The 25513-nt window shown below is 43.4% G+C and overlaps 1 protein-coding gene across 1 annotated transcript in view; it reads left to right on the forward strand.

Annotated features, from left to right (window-relative positions):
• LOC124719626 (mucin-19-like) overlaps positions 1-25513 on the forward strand; it is a 367770-nt gene that overhangs the window by 295104 nt on the left and 47153 nt on the right. The window contains exons 21-23 of the mRNA XM_047244842.1: positions 1432-1603; positions 11731-11980; positions 23179-23451. Coding sequence (XP_047100798.1) covers positions 1432-1603; positions 11731-11980; positions 23179-23451 — 695 coding nt within the window. The remainder of the gene's footprint in view (positions 1-1431; positions 1604-11730; positions 11981-23178; positions 23452-25513) is intronic.

Below are 25513 nucleotides of genomic sequence, written 5' to 3' on the forward strand. Positions count from 1 at the left end.
ATACAGCGGAGGAGGAAACATAATGGTTTTATTTTTCACCAAAAGATCATGAACAAGCGCTGAGGTGTGAATGGGAGCATCATCATGATGGAATTTCCACGAGTTGTTTTGCCACAATTCTGGTTGTTTTCTTTGAACTGCTCCATGCCAGTGGAGCAAAACTTCCAGGTAGTATTCTATATCAACTGCACAACCATATGAGAGGAACTCATGGTGCTCCATCCCATTGTAATGGAAGAACACAGTGAGAAGAACTTCCCATCTGATAGAAGTTGTCGATTTTTTTTCGGCCGTTTCTACCGGCAGTTTCCATCGGTACGATTGGGCCTCTGTTTCAGTGTCATACTCGTATACCCACAATTTGTCATCTGTTACAACCTTTAGAAGTTGTGGACTGTTGTCAACTTCATTTGGCAGTTCCTGAGCAATGTCTGTGCGATGGTGTTTTTGGTCAAAATTCAACAATTTTGGAATAAACTTAGCTGGTACATGGTTTATGCCCAAAACATCCAAATAACTGCTTCTCATAAGCCAAACAGTATGGTGTCATCATCAGCAGTCTCTCTAGTGGTGATATGGCAACTTTCCAGAACTGTTTTCTTTACTTCTTCCACAGTGTCATCAGTAATTGATGTGTTACGGCATCCTGGGTGGTCATCATCTTCACCGTCTTCTCGACCCTCTTTGAAATGTTTGTACTACTTGTAAAGTGTTGTCTTATTTGTGGTAGACTTACCGAAAGCCGTGGTCAACATTTCAAAAATGGTTCTGCACTTTATTCCATTTTTCAATCAAAATTTAATGCAAAATCTTTGATCCATTTTTTTCCGAAAGTGAAATTTTGCCTGGCTCTCCAAACTCTTACCAAAAGCCATGGTCAACATTTCAGATACGGTTCTGCATCTTATTCCATTTTTCAAGCAAATTTTAATGCAAAATCTTTGATCCATTTTTTTCCGAAAGTGAAAGTTTGCCAGGCACTCCAAACACATATAACCTTTTCAATTGTCAACAATAAATGAAATTTTTAAAACACTTGAAAATGCAAACATACATCAGGGGCATGTGTACCAACAAAATAAAAAAAATTGAAAATCAGCTCTACAAAGCTCATGAAATAAAAAAAAAATAATCCTGTTACTTTTCAATGACTCCTCACAGTAGTTAAAACAGAGCTGATGCGTGCCACGGCTAATTTCACAGGTGGTCTCGGGTCTGACAGAATAGGATAAGCCTGTGACAGGAACGGAGCAAGCTGTGCCGAGTACTAATGGTGTGGTGAAGGCTCAGGAGTAGGTGTGGCCTAACGATGTACAGAAGCGTGTTCCCTTCCTGCGTATATTGCACCCCTGTGCAGTCGAGCTGTACCGAGTGTACGGTAGAGATGTTGGATGCTTTGTTTACAAACGTGACACTGCCTGTTGCCCACAGGAGCCTGAGCCTGAGCTTGCCGCGGGGCGCCGTGCTGCCGGAGCTGTACGACGCCCAGCAGCAGCCGTTCGTGCGCGGCGCGCCGTACCGGAACACCGTCGCCGGCATCCGCAGCCACTCCGTTTCGGAGCGCACCTCCACCCCCACCATATACGAGGAGGCTGCGCACCAGGTGGGTGACCTCTGACTCTCTGCTGTCTTACCATCGGTATAAGAACATTTACTGTACTGGCAAACCCAACATTCTCTCATACTGAAAACATGCCATGAGTTATACATACAGTGAAAACCCTCTTTCACACTTTTCAAAGGACGTCAAGAAAATGGTGTAAACTGTGGGATATAACATTTTAAGCTGTAAAAGTTACATATAGCATACTCACTTGCATTTTCACACTTTATGCATATGCACATTATAGGCACCAAAATACTTGTCAGGGACTTGTTTCTTATTTAATAAAGGTTTATTATCTAATAAAAACTGCTGATGTTATTGGAACTGGTATCTGTCTGGGAAGTAGAAATGTTTGACTCGATTTCATATGTCATTATCAATGTTTTTGGAAATCCTGCACCTGTCACTCATTATTTAAATAGTGAAACACTGCAGAAGTTACATACACTACTGGCCATTAAAATTGCTACACCAAGAAGAAATGCAGATGATAAATGGATATTCATTGGACAAATATATTATACTAGAACTGACATGTGATTACATTTTCACGCACTTTGGGTGCATAGATCCTGAGAAATCAGTACGCAGAACAAACACCTCTGGCCGTAATAACAGCCTCGATACGCCTGGGCATTCAGTCAAACAGAGCTCAGATGGCATCTACAGGTACAGCTGCTCAACACGATACCACAGTTCATCAAGAGCAGTGACTGGCGTATTGTGACGAGCCAGTTGCTCGGCCACCATTGACCAGACATTTTCAATTGGTGAGAGATCTGGAGAATGTGCTGGCCAGGGCAGCAGTCGAACATTTTCTGTATCCAAAAAGGCCTGTACAGGACCTGCAACATGCGGTCGTGCATTATCCTGCCGAAATGTAGGGTTTCACAGGGATCGAATGAAGGGTAGAGCCACAGGTCGTAACACATCTGAAATGTGCCGTCAATGCAAACAAGAGGTCACCGAGACGTGTAACCAATGGCACCCCATACCATCACACCAGGTGATACATGCCTGTATGACAATGACGATTACACGCTTCCAATGTGCGTTCACCGCAATGTCACCAAACACAGATGTGACCATCGTAATGCTGTAAACAGAACCTGGATTCATCCGAACAATTGACGTTTTTCCATTCGTGCAACCAGGTTCGTTCGAGTACACCTACGCAGACACTCCTGTCTGTGATGCAGCGTCAAGGGTAACTGCAGCCACGGTCTCCGAGCTGATTGTCCGTGCTGCTGCAAACGTCATCGAACTGTTCAAGTAGATGGTTGTTGTCTTGCAAACGTCCTTATCTGTTGACTCAGGGATCGACACGTGGCTGCACGATCCGTTACAGCCATTCGTATAAGATGCCTGTCATCTCGACTGCTAGTGGTACGAGGCCATTGGGGTCCAGCACGGCATTCCGTATTACCCTCCGAACCCACCGATTCCATATTCTACTAGCAGTCATTGGATCTTGCCCAACGCGAGCAGCAATGTCGCTATACGATAAACCGCAATCGCAATAGGCTACAAACCGACCTTCATCAAAGTTGGAAACATGATGGTACGCATTTCTCCTCCTTACACGAGGCATCACAACAACGTTTCACCAGGCAACGCTGGTCAACTGCTGCTTGTGTATGAGAAATCGGTTGGAAACTTTCCTCATGTCAGCACGTTGTAGGTGTCGCCACCGGCGCCAACCTTGTGTGAATGCTCTGAAAAGCTAATCATTTGCATATCACAGCATCTTCTTCCTGTCGGTTAAATTTCGCGTGTGTAGCACGTCATCTTCGTGGTGTAGCAATTTTAATGGCTAGTAGTGTACTTTTTCATGAGTAGCACGACGCATTTCGAGGATTTTTTTCCTGTTGTCATGTGCAAATATTTACTTAAATATTTTGTGTGGTGTTTGTGTACATGTTGTTCTGCGTCTCTTGCGCCGTAGTCATCTTTTTGATGATATCAGGTACTGTGCCTTCTCAGTTGCGTAGAATACAACACACACGCAAACTATCACATTGTCTGTCTGTGTATCATCACAAAAGATACATACATAAATTCTTCATGATCACGTGTAGATGTTTCTTACTCAAGGCTATTTGTAGAGTTTATGTCAGTGGTTGGTATGTTGCTGTATACTTCAATGTTTGTGACCGTCACAGATTATGGCAATTAAGTCCCAGAATTGATTAAGTATCATACGACTTACTTTTCCTTCACGTATAACAACTGTTCCATTGTCTGACTAAACGGTAACTGTTATCACACATTTGTAAGTCAAGAAGATACTACAAAAGCTTTAAAACTCCAGACTGGTCAGAAACAATCTAGAAGTGGTCAATAGGCATACTGTTATCATAACGTCTACAAGAGAGCAAATTAACATCTCCATTGAAGTTCTGCATTATAGTCTCCGTGAACTTACGGCTCGATGCGGCTATAACTCTCTTGTTGGATAAATGTTACCTCTGATCGCTTTATCTTGTCTGGGTGTTAACCTTTTCAAGGCACATATTTTGAATTCTTTATTTAGAGTTTCATGCTTTGTATCATCTGATAGTCTTTCATTTAGTTCATTCCTTGTAATAAACGTTGTCAGTTACATAGTATTTCTGTTAGTCAGACTTTCAATAGTGATAATATTTTGTCATGAGTAGCTCCCGTCAAGGTCAGAATAACTAATTTTTTTTATATCTTTTGCTACCAAAGGGAAGTCATTAGGGGCTCTAGATATGAGGGTGAGTCAAATGAAAACCTTAAATATTTTTTTAAATATAATTCATTGTGCAGAAGTGGTACAAAAGTGTACCACTTTTCAACATAATCTCGCCCACGCTCAATGCAAGTCCTCCAGCGCTTACAAAGTGCATAAATTCCTTTAGAAAAAAATTCTTTTGGTAGTCCGTGCAACCACTCATGCACCGCATGGCGTACCTCTTCATCAGAACGGAACTTCTTTCCTCCCATTGCGCCTCTGAGTGGTCCAAACATAAGGAAATCATTTGGGACAAGGTCTGGTGAGTTTGGTGGATCAGGAAGACACTCAAAATGTAGGTCTGTGATTGTTGCAACTGTCGTACGGGCAGTGTGGGGCCTCGCATTGTCATGTTGCCAAAAGGACACTTGCTGACAGCAATCCACGTCGCTTCGATTTGATTGCAGGCCGCAGATGATTTGTTAGGAGATCTGTGTATGATGCAGTGGTGACAGTGGTCCCTCTAGCCGTGTAATGCTCCAAAATGACGCCTTTTTCGTCCCAGAAGAGAGTCAGCATAACCTTCCCTGCTGATGGTTCTGTTGGAAACTTCTCTCGTTTTGGTGATGAGAAATGGTGCCATTCCTTGCTCGCTCTCTTTGTTTCCGGTTGGTGGAAGTGAACCCAGGTTTCGTCCCCAGTAACGATTCTTGCAAGGAAGCCATCACCTTCTCGTTCAAAGCGCCGAAGAAGTTCTTCAGAAGCATCGACACGTCGTTCTCTCATTTCAGGAGTCAGCTGCCATGGCACCCATCTTGCAGACACTTTGTGAAACTGGGGCACATCACGCACAATGTGGTGTGCTGACCCGTGACTAATCTGTAAACGTGCTGCAGTGTCATTCGGCAGTTTTCCTTCACTAGGGCTTCAACTGCTGTAATGTTCTGTGGCATCACAACTCGTTGTGCCTGACCTGTACGGGGAGCATCTTCCACTGAAGTCACACCGTTTGCGAACTTCCTATTCAATTCGTAGACTTGCTGCTGTGACAAACATGCATCACCGTACTGAACCTTCATTCGTCGACGAATTTCAATAGGTTTCACACCTTCACTACGCAAAAACCGAATAACAGGACGTTGTGTTCTTTGCAGGTGCAAGTCTCAAGTGAGGCAGTCATCTTTATACTGATACTGCGACGGTATCTGTGCATCTGCACTATGCTGCCACCTACAGGCCATTCTGCATGCTGTTTCTGGCACGCTTACCAACTTACAGGATAACGGCGCGAAATTTCATTTTATATTACAAATTTAAGGTTTTCATTTGACTCACCCTCGCATATGGGGTGTTATACAAAGGATACTGCAGATGACAACCATATGTTTCTTGCTATGAAATGAAATGGCACCGCTGACCACCACTTGTGGTTGTCGGGCCGTATGACGGGCAACAGTCAGTTTGGTATCCTGCTGCTGTCCAGAGCATCTGCAGACACATTTTCAGCCTGAAATCTCATTGACTGGGGTACAATTGTCTTCAGTGATGAGTCCCACTTCTTCAGTGGTGAATCCTAATTCGAACTAAGCCCCAGTGACCCGCGAAGACACAGCTGGAAACACCCCGGACAGCAGTGGCCTACTAACCTGTCTGTTGCGCACCGTACAGCCCGAGAACCTGGAATGGTGGTCTGGAGTGACATTCTATTTTCATAGCAGGACCCCTTTGGTTGTCATGCATGGTACCCTTAAGGAACAGAGGTATATAGATGATACTCTGTGCACCGTTCTATTGCCCTTCACAGAAAACCATATACAGGGTGTTACAAAAAGGTACAGCCAAACATTCAGGAAACATTCCCCACACACAAATAAAGAAAAGATGTTATGTGGACTTTTGTCCGGAAACGCTTAATTTCCATGTTAGAGCTCATTTTAGTTTCATCAGTACGTACTGTCCTTCCTCGATTCACCGCCAGTTGGCCCAATTGAAGGAAGGTAATGTTGACTTCGGTGCTTGTGTTGACATGCGACTCATTGTTCTACAGTACTAGCATCAAGCACATCAGTACGTAGCAATTCTTCGTGCAGTTGACGATAACCCTAATGTCAGCGACAGAGAAGTTGCTGCTGTACAAGGTAACGTCGACCACGTCACTGTATGGAGAGTGCTACGGGAGAACCAGTTGTTTCCGTACCGTGTACAGCGTGTGCAGGCACTATCAGCAGCTGATTGGCCTCCACGGGTACACTTCTGCGAATGGTTCATCCGACAATGTGTCAATCGTCATTTCTGTGCAAATGTTCTCTTTACGGATGAGGCTTCATTCCTACGTGATCAAATTGTAAATTTTCACAATCAACACGTGTGGGATGACGAGAATCCGCACACATTTGTGCAATCACGTCATTGACACAGATTTTCTGTGAACGTTTGGGCAGGCATTGTTGGTGATGTCTCGATTCGGCCCCATGCTCTTCCACCTACACTCAATGGATCACGTTATCACGATTTCATACGGGATACTCTACCTGTGCTGCTAGAACATGTGCCTTTACAAGTACGACACAACATGTGGTTCATGCATGTTGGAGCTCCTGCACTTTCAGTCGAAGTGTTCGTATGCTTCTCAACAACAGATTCGGTGACCGACGGATTGGTAGAGGCGGACCAATTCCGTGGCCTCCACACTCTCCTGACCTCAACCCTCTGGACTTTCATTTATGGGGGCATTTGAAAGCTCTCGTCTACGCAACCCCGGTACCAAATGTAGAGACTGTTCGTGCTCGTATTGTGGACGGCGTTGATACAATACACCTTTCTCCAGGGCTGCATCAGCGCATCAGGGATTCCATGCGACGGAGGGTGGATGCACGTATCCTCGCTAACGGAGGACATTTTGAACATTTCCTGTAACAAAATGATTAAAGTCACGCTGGTACATTCTGTTGCTGTGTGTTTCCATTCCATGATTAATGTGATTTGAAGAGAAGTAATAAAATGAACTCTAACATGGAAAGTAAGCGTTTCCGGACACATGTCCACATAACATATTTTCTTTCTTTGTGCCTGAGGAGTGTTTCCTGAAAGTTTGGCTATACCTTTGTGTAACACCCTGTATTTCAGCAAGATAATGCCCTTCTGTGCATGGCAAGATTTCTACTCCTTGTATTTGTGCTTGCCAAATCCTATTTTGGCCAGCAATGTCGCCAGATCTCTCCCCGAGTGAGAACGTTTGGAGCTTTATGGGCAGAGTCTTCCAACCAGCTTGGGATTTTGGTAATCTAAGATACCAACTGGACAGAATTTAGCACGGTATCCCTCAGGAGAACACAACAAATCTGTCAGATAATGCCAAGCTGAATAACAGCTTGCTTAAGTGCCAAAGATGGACCAACTCATTATTGACTTGCTCAGCTTGTAAAGTTCTTTCTGTTCAATAAATCAACGAATTCTTCTGAAACTGTAATCCTTTACTTGTCCGTACATGTATGTATGTTTTTTAAGTAAGGTCCGTTTTGTTGTAGACATTAGTAGTTCGCACACATACCACAACGAGAGCGTGCATCGTGTCCCGGCATGACTCGGGAACAACTGTGCTCAGTTCCAGCTCTGTAGCTAACCTGCACGGTTCTATTCAGTGCATTTCAAAATGTTTAAGTCTGTCAACTCGCCCGCCGTGTGTGAGATCCGCTCAGTGATATGGTTTTCCTCAGCAAGGAACCTGTCTGCTGCAGAAATTCATCGACAGATTTGTGAAGTGTATGGTGATAATGTTATGAGTTAAAGCAAAGTGCGTAAGTGGGTACAAGAATTGAAATATGGCCGTGACAATGTCCATGATGAGGACCGCTCCGATCGCCCTTCTTTGATTACGGCTGATTTGGTGGCTTCAGTTGAAGTGAGGATTCGTGAAAACAGGAGCTCCACAATAACAGGTGTCTCAAACGAATTTCCTGACGAGTCGAGATCAGTGCTTTATAACATTGTTTCTGAACACCTAACGTTTAGGAAACTGTGCTCCCATTGGATCCCGAAACTCCTAACAGAGGACCACAGAAACCATAGTTTTGAGTGTGTCGTGAAGTTCTTGATCGTTATCATGAAGAAGATGACAGCTTCTTGAGTCAGATCGTAACTGGAGACGAAACGTGGGTTTCGCATGTCACACCCGAATCGAAGCAACAGAGCGTGGAATGGAGACACACACACTTGCCTGTAAAGGTGAAGGCCAAACAGACTCTGTCCCATTGCAAAATCATGGTGTCAGTGTTTTGGGATAGGCACAGTCTTCCGTTGGTCGACTTCGTGCAACGAGGAACCACTATCAATGCAGGAGCATACTGCCAAACCCTGAGAAAGCTAGACAGAGCGATGCAAGACCTCACACTGCAGGTCAGACCCACGAGTTATTGGATAGTTTTGGCTGGGAAGTTTTGGACCACCCACCCTACAGTTCTGACCTTGCGCCGAGCGATTACCATCTGTTCCTCCACCTCAAACAACACATCAGTGGCAACCGTTACAATGACGACGTGAAAATGGCAGTGAACTCTTGGTTATCGGAGCAGGCGGCAAGTTTTTATGAAGAGGGTATTTTAAAATTGGTTGAGAGGTATGATACATGTTTGAACAAACTTGGCAACTATGTCAAAAAATAGAGTGAAGTTTGTACCGGTACTTTCTAGAAATAAATTTACTTTTTTCAAATAACCTTTCATTGCGTACTTATGTTCAAACGGACCTTAAAGAACATATCTACTGATTTCCATCCCAGTGAGATAAATCCTTCTCGGTGCATTTTTTTTTTTTTTTTTTTTTTTTTTTTTTTTTTTTGTCTTAGAGTATAATTGATGTTAACAAATTTCTCTGTTTCAGAACTGCATTTCTTTGTATTTTAAGTCTCAATTTTACATTTATTTCAGACATCATCAGTTTGCTACCCAAATAAAAAATTTATCTGCTATTTGTAGCGCCCCATTTCCTAAACTAATTCCTTCAGCACTACCTGATTGGATTACACCTCATGACATTACCCTTCTTTTACTTTGAGTGATATCTTTTTTTGCAGCTTCTTTTCAAAACACTATCCATTCTGTTCACTTGCTTTTTCATGGCCTTTGTCCTCTCTCACAGAATTCCAATGTCATCGACAAACCTCAAAAGAGGTGTTTTTTTTTCCCCTCCCTGAACCGCAATTCTGTTTTCAGATTTCACCTTGGTTTCATTTACTGCTTGCTCATTGTACAAATTGAATAACATTTGGAGTAGGGCACAACCCTGTCTCACTCCCCTCTCAATAACTTCTTCCCTTTCATGCCCTTTGCCTCATATAACTGCAGTCTGGTTTTTGTACAAGTTGTAGCTAACTTTTTACTCATTGTATTACACCTGTGCTAACTTCAAAATTTCAAACTGTTTGTTCCTGTCAGCAGCATCAAAAACTTTCTCTATTCTACAAATACTAATGTAGAATTGTCTTTCTTCAGTTTGTGTTTTCGGATACACTGCAGAGTTAGTTTTGCCTCGTGTGTTCCTACACTTCCCTAGAGTCCTACTGATCTTGCCTGAGGTTAGCTACTATCAATTTTTTAATTCTTCAGTAAATAGTCAGTGTCGTTTCGCAAGCTGTAACTTACTAGACTAATGGTTTTGTAATATTCACACTTCTTTGAAAGTGAAATTATTACATTATCCTCGATGTGTGAGGGTATTTCGCCTGTCTTGTATGTGTTGTGGATCGAGTAGAATATTTTGTCACAGTATGTCCTCTTAAGGATCTCAGTAATTGTGAGGCACTTGAAGATGCAGGAGTGTAAAGTCATCTGATATAAATAGTAATTTGTATTATTTTACAAAGCTTCCTAATTGGATTAATAATAGAAAGATTTTGATTATACTGTATGTAATTTTTCGTGTTTCTTGGTGGTATATTGTTGTCGTTGTTGTGGTCTTCAGTCGTGAGACTGGTTTGATGCAGCTCTCCATGCTACTCTATCCTGTGCAAGCTTATTCATCTCCCAGTACCTACTGCAACCTACATCCTTCTGAATCTGCTTAGTGTATTCATCTCTTGGTCTCCCTCTACAATTTTTATCCCTCCACACTGCCATCCAGTAATAAATTGGTGATCCCTTGATGCCTCAGAACATGTCCTACCAACCGATCCCTTCTTCTAGTCAAGTTGCTCCACAAACTCCTCTTCTCCCCATTTCTATTCAATACCTCCACATTAGTTATGTGAGCTACCCATCTAATCTTCATCATTCTTCTGTAGGACCACATTTTGAAAGCTTCTATTTTCTTCTTTCAAAACTATTTATCGTCCACGTTTCACTTCCATACATGGCTACACTCCATACAAATACTTTCAGAAACGACTTCCTGACACTTAAATCAACACTCGATGTTAACAAATTTCTCTTCTTCAGAAACGATTTCCTTGTCATTGCCAGTCTACATTTTATATCATCTCTACTTCGACCATCATCAGTTATTTTACTCCCTAAATAGCAAAACTCTTTTACTACTTTAAGTGTCTCATTTCCTAATCTAATTCCCTCAGCATCACCCGACTTAATTCGACTACATTCCATTATCCTCGTTTTGCTTTTGTTGATGTTAATCTGATATCCTCCTTTCAAGACACTGTCCATTCTGTTCAACTGCTCTCCCACGTCCTTTGCTGTCTCTGACAGAATTACAATGTGATTGGCGAACCTCAAAGTTTTTATTTGTTCTCCATGGATTTTAATTCCTACTCCGAATTTTTCTTTTGTTTCCTTTACTGCTTGCTCAATATACAGATTGAATAGCATCGGGGAGAGGCTACAACCTTGTCTCACTCCCTTCCCAACCACTGCTTCCCTTTCGTGCCCCTCGACTCTTATAACTGCCATCTGGTTTCTGTACAAATTGTAAATAGCCTTTCCCTCCCTGTATTTTACCGCTGCCACCTTCAGAGTTTGAAAGAGAGTATTCCAGTCAACATTGTCCAAAGGTTTATCTAAATCTAGAAATGCTAGAAACGCAGGTTTGTCTGTTTTGAATCTTTCTTCTAAGATAAGTCGTAGGGTCAGTATTGCCTCACGTGTTCCAACATTTCTACGGAATCCAAACTGATCTTCCCCGAGGTCGGCTTCTACCAGTTTTTCCATTCGTCTGTAAAGAATTTGCGTTAGTATTTTGGAGCTGTGACTTATTAAACTGATAGTTCGGTAATTTTCACATCTGTCAATACCTGCTTTCTTTGGGATTGGAATTATTATATTCTTCTTGAAGTCTGAGGGAATTTCGCCTGTCTCGTACATCTCGCTCACCAGATGGTATATTAGTTTTACTTATTTGTATTACAAGAATTTCATCATTTAATACTCCCGGATATAGGAGCGTAAAATGAAACAGAGGAAAACGAGCTCGCAATTTACAGCAGGCTGCGGCTCCACGGCGCGAGCAGAGTGCAGACGGGACTCCGCACCGCAGGAGCCGAGGCGTGGGGGCGGGCGAGGGGCCGCCACCCATCTTCAAGAGGGGGTCGCTGCAGGGCCTGCCCGAGCCGGACGGTCCAGCCAGCTCCACGCCCAAGAGGGTCAGCTTCACGCCGGGAGAGGACGTCTCGCCGCGGCCCAACTGGCCCACGAGGAACGGGCCGGCAGCACAGCCCCCGACGAGGAACAGGGGTGAGTGACTGGCGGAGGGGTGGGGTATCGCCACTTGTTATGACCTCAGTTGTTGTTGTTGTTGTTGTTGTTGTGGTGGTCTTCAGTCCTGAGACTGGTTTGATGCAGCTCTCCATGCTACTCTATCCTGTGCAAGCTGCTTCATCTCCCAGTACCTACTGCAGCCTGCATCCGTCTACATCTACATACATACTCCGTAATCCACCGTACGGTGCATGGCAGAGGGTACCTCGTACCACAACTAGCATCTTCTCTCCCTGTTCCACTCCCAGACAGAACGAGGGAAAAATGACTGCCTATATGCCTCTGTACGAGCCCTAATCTCTCTTATTTTATCTTTGTGGTCTTTCTGCGAAATGTAAGTTAGTGGCAGTGAAATTGTACTGCAGTCAGCCTCAGATGCTGTTTCTCTAAATTTGCTCAGTAGCGATTCACGAAAAGAACGCCTCCTTTCCTCTAGAGACTCCCACCCGAGTTCCTGAAGCATTTCCGTAACACTCGCGTGATGATCGAACCTACCAGTAACAAATCTAGCAGCCCGCCTCTGAATTGCTTCTATGTCCTCCCTCAATCTGACCTGATAGGGATCCCAAACGCTCGAGCAGTACTCGAGAATAGGTCGTATTAGTGTTTTATAAGCGGTCTCCTTTACAGATGAACCACATTTTCCCAAAATTCTACCAATGAACCGAAGACGACTATCCACCTTCCCTACAACTGCCATTACATGCTTGTCCCACTTCATATCGCTCTGCAATGTTACACCCAAATATTCAATCGACGTGACTGTGTCAAGCGCTACACTACTAATGGAGTATTCAAACATTATGGGATTCTTTTTCCTATTCATCTGCATTAATTTACGTTTATCTATATTTAGAGTTAGCTGCCATTCTTTACACCAATCACAAATCCTGTCTGAGTCATCTTGTATCCTCCTACAGTCACTCGACGACGACACCTTCCCATACACCACAGCATCGTCAGCAAACAGCCGCACATTGCTATCCACCCTATCCAAAAGATCATTTATGTAGATAGAAAACAACAACGGACCTACCACACTTCCCTGGGGCACTTGCGCATGTGTTACGTGAGCCGCGGTGTGGTATATGGAATCGTAACGCTTTCCAGTGACAGTTGTCGGCTGTATCTGGCTCGCAAGTCACTCTGTTTACAAAATTGATGGGTGTAAAATTCCTATATTAGATCTATTAAAATGCGCTCTCCTGCCTTGTCCATTTGCTAGTCAGGTTTTCTGTCTCTAGTATACACAAATAAAAACTTCAGTATCCATGGAAACATTATAAGGCAAAAAGGAACGTACCATGTCCAGCCAATAAGGACATTCGCTTATATAAACCCATTACAAATATTGTGATACAAAATTACAATAGTTCTCCACACAAGATAAAAATTATTTCATCGCTCTTTAGTGAAACCCTAAAGTCATTCTTACTTGTTCATTGTTCCTACTCAGCAGCAGAATCTCTGCATATGAATTACAAAACTTAAAAAAAAAAAAAAAAAAAAAAAAGAAAGCGTAAAATATCTTACTGCAATTAGTGCAAGGTGTCCCGCAGATTATGCCAATTAAAGAAACTCACTCCTTAAAAGGAGCACACTTACATTTACATAACATCAAATGTTATAGTACATAATTATGTTAAACTAATAAGAAACTATCAGAACCTATTAAAACGGTGAAGGTTATAAAAAAATATTTGGATGTAGTGGGACACGAACCACTACATAATAAATTTTGTCATGAATCTGTGACGCTACTCATTGCGCTAAAGCGACAACGCTTTGAAATTGTCTGTATATAGAATGTTATCATGTCATAAAAGCTTTAATCATAGCTATATTAGTAATTGAAATTTAATTATAACAAATTGTACCACGAACAATGGGTTTTAATGGATCCTCAACATGCTGTCGCCTTCAGATGGCATACTCTCATAATACGCAAATTACAGTAATTCTTTAACCACAAGTATATCACTTAATAAAAGCAAGTTCTGGTCCAGACTCTCTACTAATTAGGTTCCTTTCATAGTATGCTGATGCATTAGCTCCATACTCAACAATCATATAGAACCATTCGCTCGATGAAAGATCCGTACCCAAAGACTGGAAAGTTGCACAGGTCACACCAATATTTAAGAAAGGTAGTAGGAGTAATCCACTAAATTACGGGCCCATATCATTAATGTCGATATGCAGCAGGATTTTAGAACATATATCATGTTCAAACATTATGAATTACCTCGAAGGAAACGGTCTATTGACACACAGTCAACATGGATTTAGAAAACATCACTCCTGTGAAACACAACTAGCTCTTTATTCAAATGAAGTGTTGAGTGCTATTGACAAGAGATTTCAGATTGATTCCATATTCCTGGATTTCTGGAATGCTTTTGACACTGTACCATACAAGCGGCTCGTAGTGAAATTGCGTGCTTATGGAATATCGTCTCAGTTATGTGACTGGATTTGTGATTTCCTGTCAGAGAGGTCACAGTTCGTAGTAACTGATAGAAAGTCATCGAGTAAAACAGAAGTGATTTCTGGCATTCCCCAAGGTAGTGTTACAGGCCCTTTACTGTTCCTTACCTATATAAACAATTTGGGAGACAATCTGAGCAGCTATCTTCGATTGTTTGCAGATGACGCTGTCATTTGTTGACTAATAAAGTCATCAGATAAAAACAAACTGCAAAATGATTTAGAAAAGATATCTGAATGGTGCAAACAGTGGCAGTTGACCCTAAATAACGAAAAGTCTGAGGTCATCCACATGAGTGCTAAAAGGAACTCGTTAAACTTCGATTACACGATAAATCAGTCTAATCCAAAAACCGTAAATACAACTAAAGACCTACGTATTACAATTATGAACAACTTAAATTGGAAGGAACACATTAGAAAATGTTGTTGGGAAGGCTAACGAAATACTGCGTTTTATTGGCAGGATACTTAGAAAATGCAACACACACGTACTAAGGAGACTGCCTACACTACGCTTGTCCGTCCTCTTTTAGAATACCGCTACGCAGCGTGGGATCCTTACCAGATAGGACTGATGGAGTACATCGAAAAAGTGCAAAGAAAGGCAGCACGTTTTGTATTATCGCGAAATATGGGAGAGAGTGTCACTGAAATGATACCGAATTTGGGCTGGACATCATTAAAAGAAAGGCGTTTATTGTTGCGATGGAACCTTCTCACAAAATTGCAATCAAAAGCTTTCTCCTCCGAATGTGAAAAAATTTGTTGACACCGACCCACACATTGAGGAATGGTCACCACGATAAAATAAGAGAAATCAGAGCTCGTACGGAAAGATATAGGTGTTCATTCTTTCCGCGCGCTATACGAGATTGGAATAATAGAGAATTGTGAAGGTGGTTCAGTGAACCCTCTGCCAGGCACTTGAATGTGATTTGCAGAGTATCCATATAGATGTAGATGTAGATGTAGGTAATGACAATTAATGAGATGTTTTTGAGAGTTCCTCAGTTTCCTGGTGCTCGGAAATGGCATATGTACGTATGGGTTTCAACTGAAAGCGCCTCACAGCTATGCAATGAACGGAGATAGCATACACGTAACATATGTGGCATTCTGCCATCTCATCGGTCAATGTTCAATCGCACGTTCAGAATTTTTGACGTGCTCTGCATGTTCAGAGAGACTCCGCAATGTGCTATTCCACACTGTGATATCAGAAACTCGGCAGATGGCTTTAGAGTTCTGAGTCAATTTGGTCCCGATTGATGCACAGATCTCCTTATTACTGAGTCCCTCGATCACAGAACTCCGCCACGGCTGGAGCTCCGGACCACGCAGCATCGCTTGGCGGGCTCTGAGCCCCTGCTCGCTCTGACATCACAAGCAGCTGTCTGGTGTCCCTGGAATATCTCTGACATAAATCACCACGTCAGTCTGAACGGAACACAATTTTCTTTTACCTGTAATTATTATAACTTAAACCCAGGGCTTAATTTCAGCCAGAATGCGTTCCGGCACCTCCCAGAGATTTTTTTTTTTTTTTAAACAGTTCAGCACCACGGAGATTTGAAATAGTACACGTGTATTAAATCATGACATAATTATAATTTGCCGCTGGCCAGATCGAGTGAACGTGACAATGGGTCACCAACGTGATGTGACGGGCAGGAGGTACTGTGTGTGTGTGTGTTTTGTGTGTGTGTGTGTGTGTGTGTGTGTGTGTGTGTGTGTGTCTGTGTGTGTCTGTGTACGCACATACAGTATACCCAAGATATGTTGAGTACCATTCCAAAGTTGTGATCGGTACATATCGCCTTTTGTTTGCAACTGCCAACAACCTCAGCAATGTAGTAGCAAGGTGACGTCTCATATGTGTGTCACTGAGAAATAAATAACGTGAGCCGTGTTTGAATGTGAACATCTGTATAATGTGCTTTCACGAAATCATTTAATTCCGTGTCGTAATTTATGTCATAGCTACTAATCAAATGTGCATAAGGAGCACGCATGACTAAAAGTTGGCAGCTGACCTTTCAGTCTTGATCTGCCTGCACCCTTGTTCGAACATGGTTGACGCTATACAGTAGAGGGGAGCTCCCATAGGGGGCAAATTTGAACTCCCAATGCAGAACAGAGGTGTATATGTTTGACCCGTAAGTCTGTCTGTCTCAACATAGTTCTCAAATGAAAGTTCCAATTTTAAAGCCTTTTCTTTTATTTTTTTTTTATTTTTTATTTGAAAGCTGGTTGTAAGTCTTATCACAAGTCTCTGTCTGTGTCCGGCGAGGAGGGGGGGGGGGGGGGGGGGGGGAGTTTTAGAAGGGGGCGCATTCCGGCACCTAAAAGTTTGGAAATTAAGCACTGCTTAAACCTAGTCTTCCACAGTTCAACTCTCAGCCTTACGTATGTTTCTGTGAACACCAACAATCTCAGTTCAGCAGTAAGGGTGCATATCACTAACTCCCATTGACCAACACACACACATTTGCACCCTTACACCGTGTAGTCCAACATTGGGCAACTAGTACATCCATGTGTCCCAGAAATCTGGATACTCCCCAATTTCACCAGCCGACCAGTGGAGACTCTTTAAAGACGCTGCTTTTGAACACTGTCAGGTGTTGATAATGCTGTCTCTCACAGGTATGTACCATCTCCCTGCCCTTTACAGTAACCATTCGACGTCTGATCCTGTTCACCTTGACAGGCACAGTAACAGCAGTAAACAGAAATGACACTAATGCTTTCTAGTGGCTGTTCCACCTGTTACAGAGAACTTCAACTCTCATCATTTATTACCCACTGGTGGTGTGTGTGTGTGTGTGTGTGTGTGTGTGTGTGTGTGTGTGTGTGTGTGTCAAATACATTGACATCTGATCATGTCTTTTGTGTGCTTCCTTATTTGCCAGGTATTTAAATAAAAATAAAAAGTATAGATAGTAGAAATAATTTCAAAGCTCTATAAAGGGCCTTCTGTTATGTGCTACTAAGTGCTTAATTAAACTGGGTACTGACATGACACTGTAGTATATAAAAATTCTTACAGATGAATTTATATTTTTCGCTTCACTTTGCCCTACTCTCACCTACTAGGCAGTAATTCTGTCTCATAATTTTATAACTTATTCATGTGAATTTGCAGTCTCATACAGTTATTTCATTATCCGACATTTCAGCATTTGTCTGGTGACTGAAAGGAGAGAAAATGGCAGTAAAATGCCCAATTTACTATTGCCTTCTTCATTGTGCCATCCTCCATTTCGGTGCCATTGCAACCACTAATAGATTCTGCATGGGGAGCCCAGCACTCATAAAATGTTGTTTATCACCTTGCATTGATCAAGCTGCAAGGATTCTTCTCTCTACGCTAACTCTCCAAAATGTCACATTTTTCCAACAATGGATGACTTTGAAACTTCTGGAATGGTTGACTTTGTGATAAACTCAGTTGTAAGAGTCTACACTTGGACTGTCCAGGAAACATTCCAACTTGTAAATCACCTCAGAGTCGTTCCAGAAATGCCTGCAACACAATGGTTTCTTCATCTGCATCTACATACATACTCCACAAGCCGCCATACGGTGTTTGGCAGAGTGTAAACTTATACCGCTGACACTCATTCCCTTTCCTTTTCCAATTCCAAATGGGATGAGGGAGAAACGGCTGTCTTATGTTTTTCTGCACATTTGCAGTCCTTCCGTGAGATTTACATTGGTGGCAGCAGAATTGTTCTTCAGTCTGTTGCAAATGCTGGTATTGCAAAAAGAATGTCGCCTTTCCTCCAGGGATACCCATTAGAGTTCACGTAGAATTTCCACACTACTCACGTTTTGATTTAACATACCAGTAAGAAATATAGTGACATGTCTATGAATCAATTTGATGTCTTCCTTTAATCCTGTGTGGTGGGAATCCCAAACACTTGAGCAGTGCTCAAGAATGGGTTGAACAAGTGTCCTGAATGGGGTCATCTTTATTGACGAGACCGGGTGAGGTAGCGTGGTGGTTAGCACACTGGGCTCGCATTCTGGATGACTGTTCAAACCTGCGTCCAACCATTCTCATTTAGGTTTTCCATGATTTCCCTAAACTGCTTCAGGCTAATGCTGGGATGGTTTGTTTGAAAGGACAGGGACGATTTCATTCCCTAATTCAAGCTTGTGCTCCATCTCTAATGACCTCACTGTCGACAGGACATTAAACACTAATCTCCTCTTCCTTCATAGATGAGCTACATTTTTTGAGAATTCTTCCAATAAACCAAAATCAACCTTTTGCCTTCCCTACAACAAGCCTTATATGTTTATTTCATTTAATGTCACTTTGCAAATTGAACCTAGATTTTGTATCAGCATGACTGTGTCTAGCAGTACACAATTAAAATGGTCAGCATTAACTTACATTTTTTCAAGTTTAGAGCAAGCAACAGTTTCCGTCCAAGTCATCCTATAACCTTACTGAACAACAAGTTCAGCAAACAGTAACCAATTCCTGCGTATCCTATGCTTCAGGTCACTTGCTAGGTTTGTATAAAAAGTAATGAGACTGAGCTTATGAATCAAAATTTGTTGTAGACATTGCTACAAACACTTATTACTCTTCAATGTATGACCCCTGAGTCAACATCCTGCTGCATGAGAGATTTCCACGTTTCAAACGCTGCTGCGAACGCCGAGTCCGGGATGGCCTTCAAAGCCCTTGTCGTGGTGGCTCGGATCTCCTCCAGGGTCCCACGACAGTGTCCTTTCAAGGAAGGTTTTAGTTTGGGGAACAAAAGAAAGTTTGGTGGGGCCACTTCGGGACTGTAGGGGGGCTGGGGAATTGTCGGAATCAATTTCTCGGCCAGGTAGCTGGCCACCACAAAGCAGATGTGATTCGGCACATTGTCATGATGCAGCTTCCAGTCATCGGCAAGGGCTGGCCTCACGTGATGAACCCTGGCTTTCAGTCTGCGAAGTACTTGGCAGTAAAAAGCACCGCTGACAGTTTGGCCTCAGGGGACTGACGTCAAAAAACACAATCGGCACGGCTTTCACCTTTGATTTGCTCATGTGAGCCTTTTTTGGATGTTTGGATGTGGGGATGCTGTGGTATGCCATTCAGCACTCGTGCGCTTTGTCTTTGGGTCATAATGAAACACAGGTTTCGTCTCCGGCGATAATGTTATCTTACAAAAAAAAAAAAATCCGGTAGACCTGCTGATTCAGATCATCCATGACTGCTTACAGCGGCTCCAACGCTGTGGCAAGGAGGTGATCTTTTGCTGGGTACTTGGCTATGTTGGGATACAGGGCTGACAAAGCTGCCAAGGAGGCATGTTGAGATGGTGCTGTCCATCAATGTCCCATCCTGTTGCATGCCATTATCTCATTTTCTGACATATGCACCATGCATCAGTGGGAGACTGAATGGTTGCAGGTGTCGGACAAAAAACTGCGGTCGCTCAAACCGACCACGAAAGCTTCGCAGACTTCGTGTCAGCCTCGCCGGTGGAAGGAGGTTTTGCTTACCTGACTGTGCATCGGGCATAGCCCTTTCACACATAGCTTCCTCCTCCGAGGGGAGGATCAGCCTTTCTGTGAAATTTGTGGTGTGCTGCTTTCAGTGCACCACATTGTGGCTGAGTGTGTCCTGTATACTGATATTAGGGCAGCCGTCGGTCTCACGGGAGATCTGCCCACCGTCCTCGCAGATACCGATACCAGTGCTAACAGAGTGGTGAAATTTTGAGAACTATCAGGCCTCATCCCTAAACTGGTGGAGAAGGGCAGCAGACTTTAGTACGTTATAAACTGCTCAGCATGTGGGGACAGCCTTCGTCCCCACCCACGAGATTTCGTGTTGACTTTTCGTCAGGGCAGTGATGACCGTGAGGTCGAGCGCCCCCTCAACCCAAATCATCATCGGAGGTAAGCCAGTTTGAATCCCGGGGATGGATGAAATTTTCACTGCCAGTATTCGGCTGGCAAAGGGAAGAGAGGTGGTGGCATAAAATTTCTCATCACCAGTCTTTGGCCCGATGTCCCGGATGAAATTTCAAACCTGTCTGCAGTGTCTCATGAGATGTGGCCATGTGACAGTATCAACAGTGATCTGGCTGTCAGATGGGGACGTTTATTTCGGCACCTCCCTTGGTGCTCTTTGAAAGGAATAGGTTATGAGCCTGCACCAGGTTTCAACCTCTCCCTTCTCTCATCATCCCCAACACACACACACACACACACACACACACACACACACACACACATATTACAGTCATCTACAATTAACAGGTACATTTACACACACAGCACATACTTTGCAGCAGTGTATGTGTGGTCAGGAGAAACATTTCCAATTGTTGTTGTTGTTGTTGTGGTCTTCAGTCCTGAGACTGGTTTGATGCAGCTCTCCACGCTACTCTATCCTGTGCAAGCTTCTTCATCTCCCAGTACCTACTGCAACCCACATCCTTCTGAATCTGCTTAGTGTATTCATCTCTTGGTCTCCCTCTACGATTTTTACCCTCCACGCACCCCTCCAGTACTAAATTGGTGATCCCTTGATGCCTCAGAACATGTCCTACCAACCGGTCCCTTCTTCTAGTCAAGTTGTGCCACAAACTTCTCTTCTCCCCAATTCTATTCAATACCTCCTCATTAGTTATGTGATCTACCCATCTGATCTTCAGCATTCTTCTGTAGCACCACATTTTGAAACTATTTATCGTCCGCGTTTCACTTCCATATACAAATACTTTCAGAAACGACTTCCTGACACTTAAATCAATACTCGATGTTAACAAATTTCTCTTCTTCAGAAACGCTTTCCTTGCCAGTTTACATTTTATATCCTCTCTACTTCGACCATCATTAGTTATTTTGCTCCCCAAATAGTAGCAAAACTCCTTTACTACTTTACGCGTCTCATTTCCTAATCTAATTCCCTCAGCATCACCCGACTTAATTCGACTACAGTCTATTATCCTTGTTTTGCTTTTGTCGATGTTCATCTCATTATCCTCCTTTCAAGACACTGTCCATTCCGTTCAGCTGCTCTTCCAAGTCCTTTGCTGTCTCTGACAGAATTACAATGTCATCGGCGAACATCAAAGTTTTTATTTCTTCTCCGTGGATTTTAATACCTACTCCGAATTTGTCTTTTGTTTCCTTTACTGCTTACTCAATATACAGATTGAATAACATCAGGGAGAGGCTACAGCCCTGTCTCACTCCCTTCCCAACCACTGCTTCCCTTTCATGTGTCTCAATTCTTATAACGGCCATCTGGTACAAATTGTAAATAGCCTTTCGCTCCCTGTATTTTACCCCTGCCACCTTCAGAATTTGAAAGAGAGTATTCCAGTGAACATTGTCAAAAGCTTTCTCTAAGTCTACAAATGATAGAAATGTAAGTTTGCCTTTCCTTAATCTAGCTTCTAAGATAAGTCGTAGGGTCAGTATTGTCTCACGTGTTCCGATATTTCTGCGGAATCCAAACTGATCTTCCCCAAGGTCGGCTTCCACTAGTTTTTACATTCGTCTGTAAAGAATTCGCGTTAGTATTTTGCAGCCGTGACTTATTAAACTGATAGTTCGGTAATTTTCACATCTGTCAACACCTTCTTTCTTTGGGATTGGAATTATTATATTTTTCTTGAAGTCTGAGGGTATTTCGCCTGTCTCATACATCTTGCTCACCAGATGGTAGAGATTTGTCAGGACTGGCTCTCCCAAGGCCATCAGTAGTTCTAATGGAATGTTGTCTACTCCCGGGGCCTTGTTTCGACTCAGGTCTTTCAGTGCTCTGTCAAACTCTTCACGCAGTATCGTATCTCCCTTTTCATCTTCATCTACATCCTCTTCCATTTCCATAACATTGCCCTCAAGTACATCACCCTTGTATAGACCCTCTATATATTCCTTCCACCTTTCTGATTTCCCTTCTTTGCTTAGAATTGGGTTTCCATCTGAGCTCTTGATATTCATACAAGTGGTTGTCTTTTCTCCAAAGGTCTCTTTAATTTTCCTGTAGGCAGTATCTATCTTACCCCTAGTGAGATAAGCCTCTATATCATTACATTTGTCCTCTAGCCGTCCCTGCTTAGCCATTTTGGATTTCCTGTCGATCTCATTTTTGAGATGTTTGTATTCCTTTTTGCCTGCTTCATTTACTGCATTTTTATATTTTCTGCTTTCATCAATCAAATTCAATATTTCTTCTGTTACCCAAGGATTTCTACTAGCCCTCGTCTTTTTACCTACCTGATTCTCTGCTGCCTTTACTACTTCATCCCTCAGAGCTACCCATTCTTCTTCTACTGCATTTCTGTCTCCCATTCCTGTCAATTGTTCCCTTATGCTCTCCCTGAAACTCTGTACAACCTCTGGTTTAGTCAGTTTATCCAGATCCCATCTTCTTAAATTCCGACCTTTTTGCAGTTTCTTTAGTTGTAATGTACGGTTCATAACCAATAGATTGTGGTCAGAGTCCACAACTGCCCATGGAAATGTCTTACAATTTAAAATCTGCTTCCTAAATCTCTGATTTCCAATTAGGTGGCTGAATCTGCCGGGGGGTGAGTGTCTCCTAGCCTTCATACTATATGACTTTATTTACTTTACCGACTTTGTGTAGGATCAAAAGGTCTTCACTGTGCAGTGAGAATGAGGTGCTCAGTACGCTGTCCTTATAATTGCAGACAGTGTGGAGTCTGACGTGTTCCTGCCAAACTCGCCGCCGCCCGCCACTTCTGCTGCCAACTACGTGAACCTGTCCGACCTGGGCTACGCCTACGGCTACGGTTACGGTTACGGAACGTCTGTGGCTGCGGAGCGGCGCAGGCCGTACGGTGTCGTGGTGCGGCGCAGCGCCCCGCCGGGCTCCGTCACCAGTCCCACCGGGACTCCCGACAGGCCACTCCCGCCTCTGCCGCCGAGTTCGAGTGGCGAGCTGTCCGGCAGCAATTCGTCAGGTGAGTGTGCGACGGCACTGGTGCCTGCCTGGCATTCAGCTCCCCAGTTTGAAGTGAAATACAGAGGGTGTTCAGAATGTAGGGAACATTCCCACCAGACTCCACTAGGTGCACACCGATCACGTATATTTTGGTATGTGCTTGCTCAGCAGCTCAGTCGGCATTCGTCAGTGACAGCGGGAACGTCTCTGCGCGTCTGGTTTTTTCGATATTCGAATTTGAAATGTGCGCCGAATTGAAAATCCCGCCAGTTGTGAGGTGCAGTCTGTGATATGGTTTTTGTTGCCAAAAAACCTAAAATCTATAGTAATTTATCGTGAAATGTACGGAAACAACATAATGAGTGAATGCTCCATATGGAAATGGTGGATTCGGTTTAAAAATGGCTGAACCGATGTTCACGATGAAGAGAACAGTGGATGCCCGAACATTGTGACTGACGACCTTGTCGCTAAAGTTAATGAAACGATTCGTGAAAACTGTCACTCTTCACAATAACGGAGCTTTCGCTTTCCTTTCCACAAGTTTCACGGACTTTGTTGTTTGAAATTGTCACTCAAAAGCTAGGCTACCACAAACTTTGTGCACGATGGGTGCCCAAAATGCTTACCGAGCACCATAAAGGACAGTGAATGGGGGCAACGTTGACATTTCTGGAGGCCTACCACAAACATGGTGACTCATTACTGGATAAAATTGTAACTGGTGATGAGATGTTGGTGGAACATGTCAATTGCGAGACAAAATTACAGTCCACAGAGTGGGGGCCTACAAGGTCCCCCAAAAACCGAGAAAATGTTTGAAAACATTGTCAGCAAGGAAGTTGATGGTGACAGTGTTTTGGGTTAGGCTAGGTGTGTTTCTTATTGATTTTCTCGAACGTGGAGCAACCATAAATTCTGCTTGGTACTGTCAAACTTTGCACAGCCTTAGAAGAGTAGTTCAAAACAAATGCCGAGGAAAGCTGAGGTCCAAAATTTTGTTTTTGATCGACAATGCCCGACCTCACACAGCAAACTGCACTAAAAGACTTCTTAATTCATCCATATGGGAAATTTTCCCTCATCCACTGTACAGCCCCAATCTTGCACCAAGCAACTTCCACTTGTTTTCCTAAATGAAGAACTGGCTTGCAGCGCAGCGCTTTGATACTGACGCGGAACTGCAGGTGGGCGTGACTCTCAGGCTGAAGTCTCAGTCGGCAGAATTTTACGACGAAGGTATCTCAAACCTTGTCCACCACTATGATAAGTGCCTCAATGTGTTTGGTGACTATGTGGAAAAGTTGTATGTCAATCACTCTTTCAGACATGTATAATAAAATGTACCAAACTTTGGGTTGGCAGGCCTGGGTAACCAAGAAAGCCAGACATACCAACAATTAAAGGGAACAGCCATGGGTACCAGGATGGCCCCCTCGTACGCCAACCTATTCATGGGTCGCTTAGAGGAAGCCTTCTTGGTTACCCAGGCCTGCCAACCCAAAGTTTGGTACAGATTTATTGATGACATCTTCATGATCTGGACTCACAGTGAAGAAGAACTCCAGAATTTCCTCTCCAACCTCAACTCCTTTGGTTCCATCAGATTCACCTGGTCCTACTCTAAATCCCATGCCACTTCCCTTGACGTTGACCTCCACCTGTCCAATGGCCAGCTTCACACGTCCGTCCACATCAAACACACCAACAAGCAACAGTACCTCCATTATGACAGCTGCCACCCATTCCACATCAAACGGTCCCTTCCCTACAGCCTAGGTCTTCGTGGCAAACGAATCTGCTGCAGTCCGGAATCCCTGAACCATTACACCAACAACCTGACAACAGCTTTCGCATCCCGCAACTACCCTTCCGACCTGGTACAGAAACAAATAACCAGAGCCACTTCCTCATCCCCCCCCTCAAACCCAGAATCCCCCACAGAAGAACCACAAGAGTGCCCCACTTGTGACAGGATACTTTCCGGGACTGGACCAGACTCTGAATGTGGCTCTCCAGCAGGGATACGACTTCCTCAAATCCTGCCCTGAAATGAGATCCATCCTTCATGAAATCCTCCC

Source organism: Schistocerca piceifrons, chromosome 11 (genome assembly GCF_021461385.2).
Source record: "Schistocerca piceifrons isolate TAMUIC-IGC-003096 chromosome 11, iqSchPice1.1, whole genome shotgun sequence".
NCBI classification, from domain to species: domain Eukaryota; kingdom Metazoa; phylum Arthropoda; class Insecta; order Orthoptera; family Acrididae; genus Schistocerca; species Schistocerca piceifrons.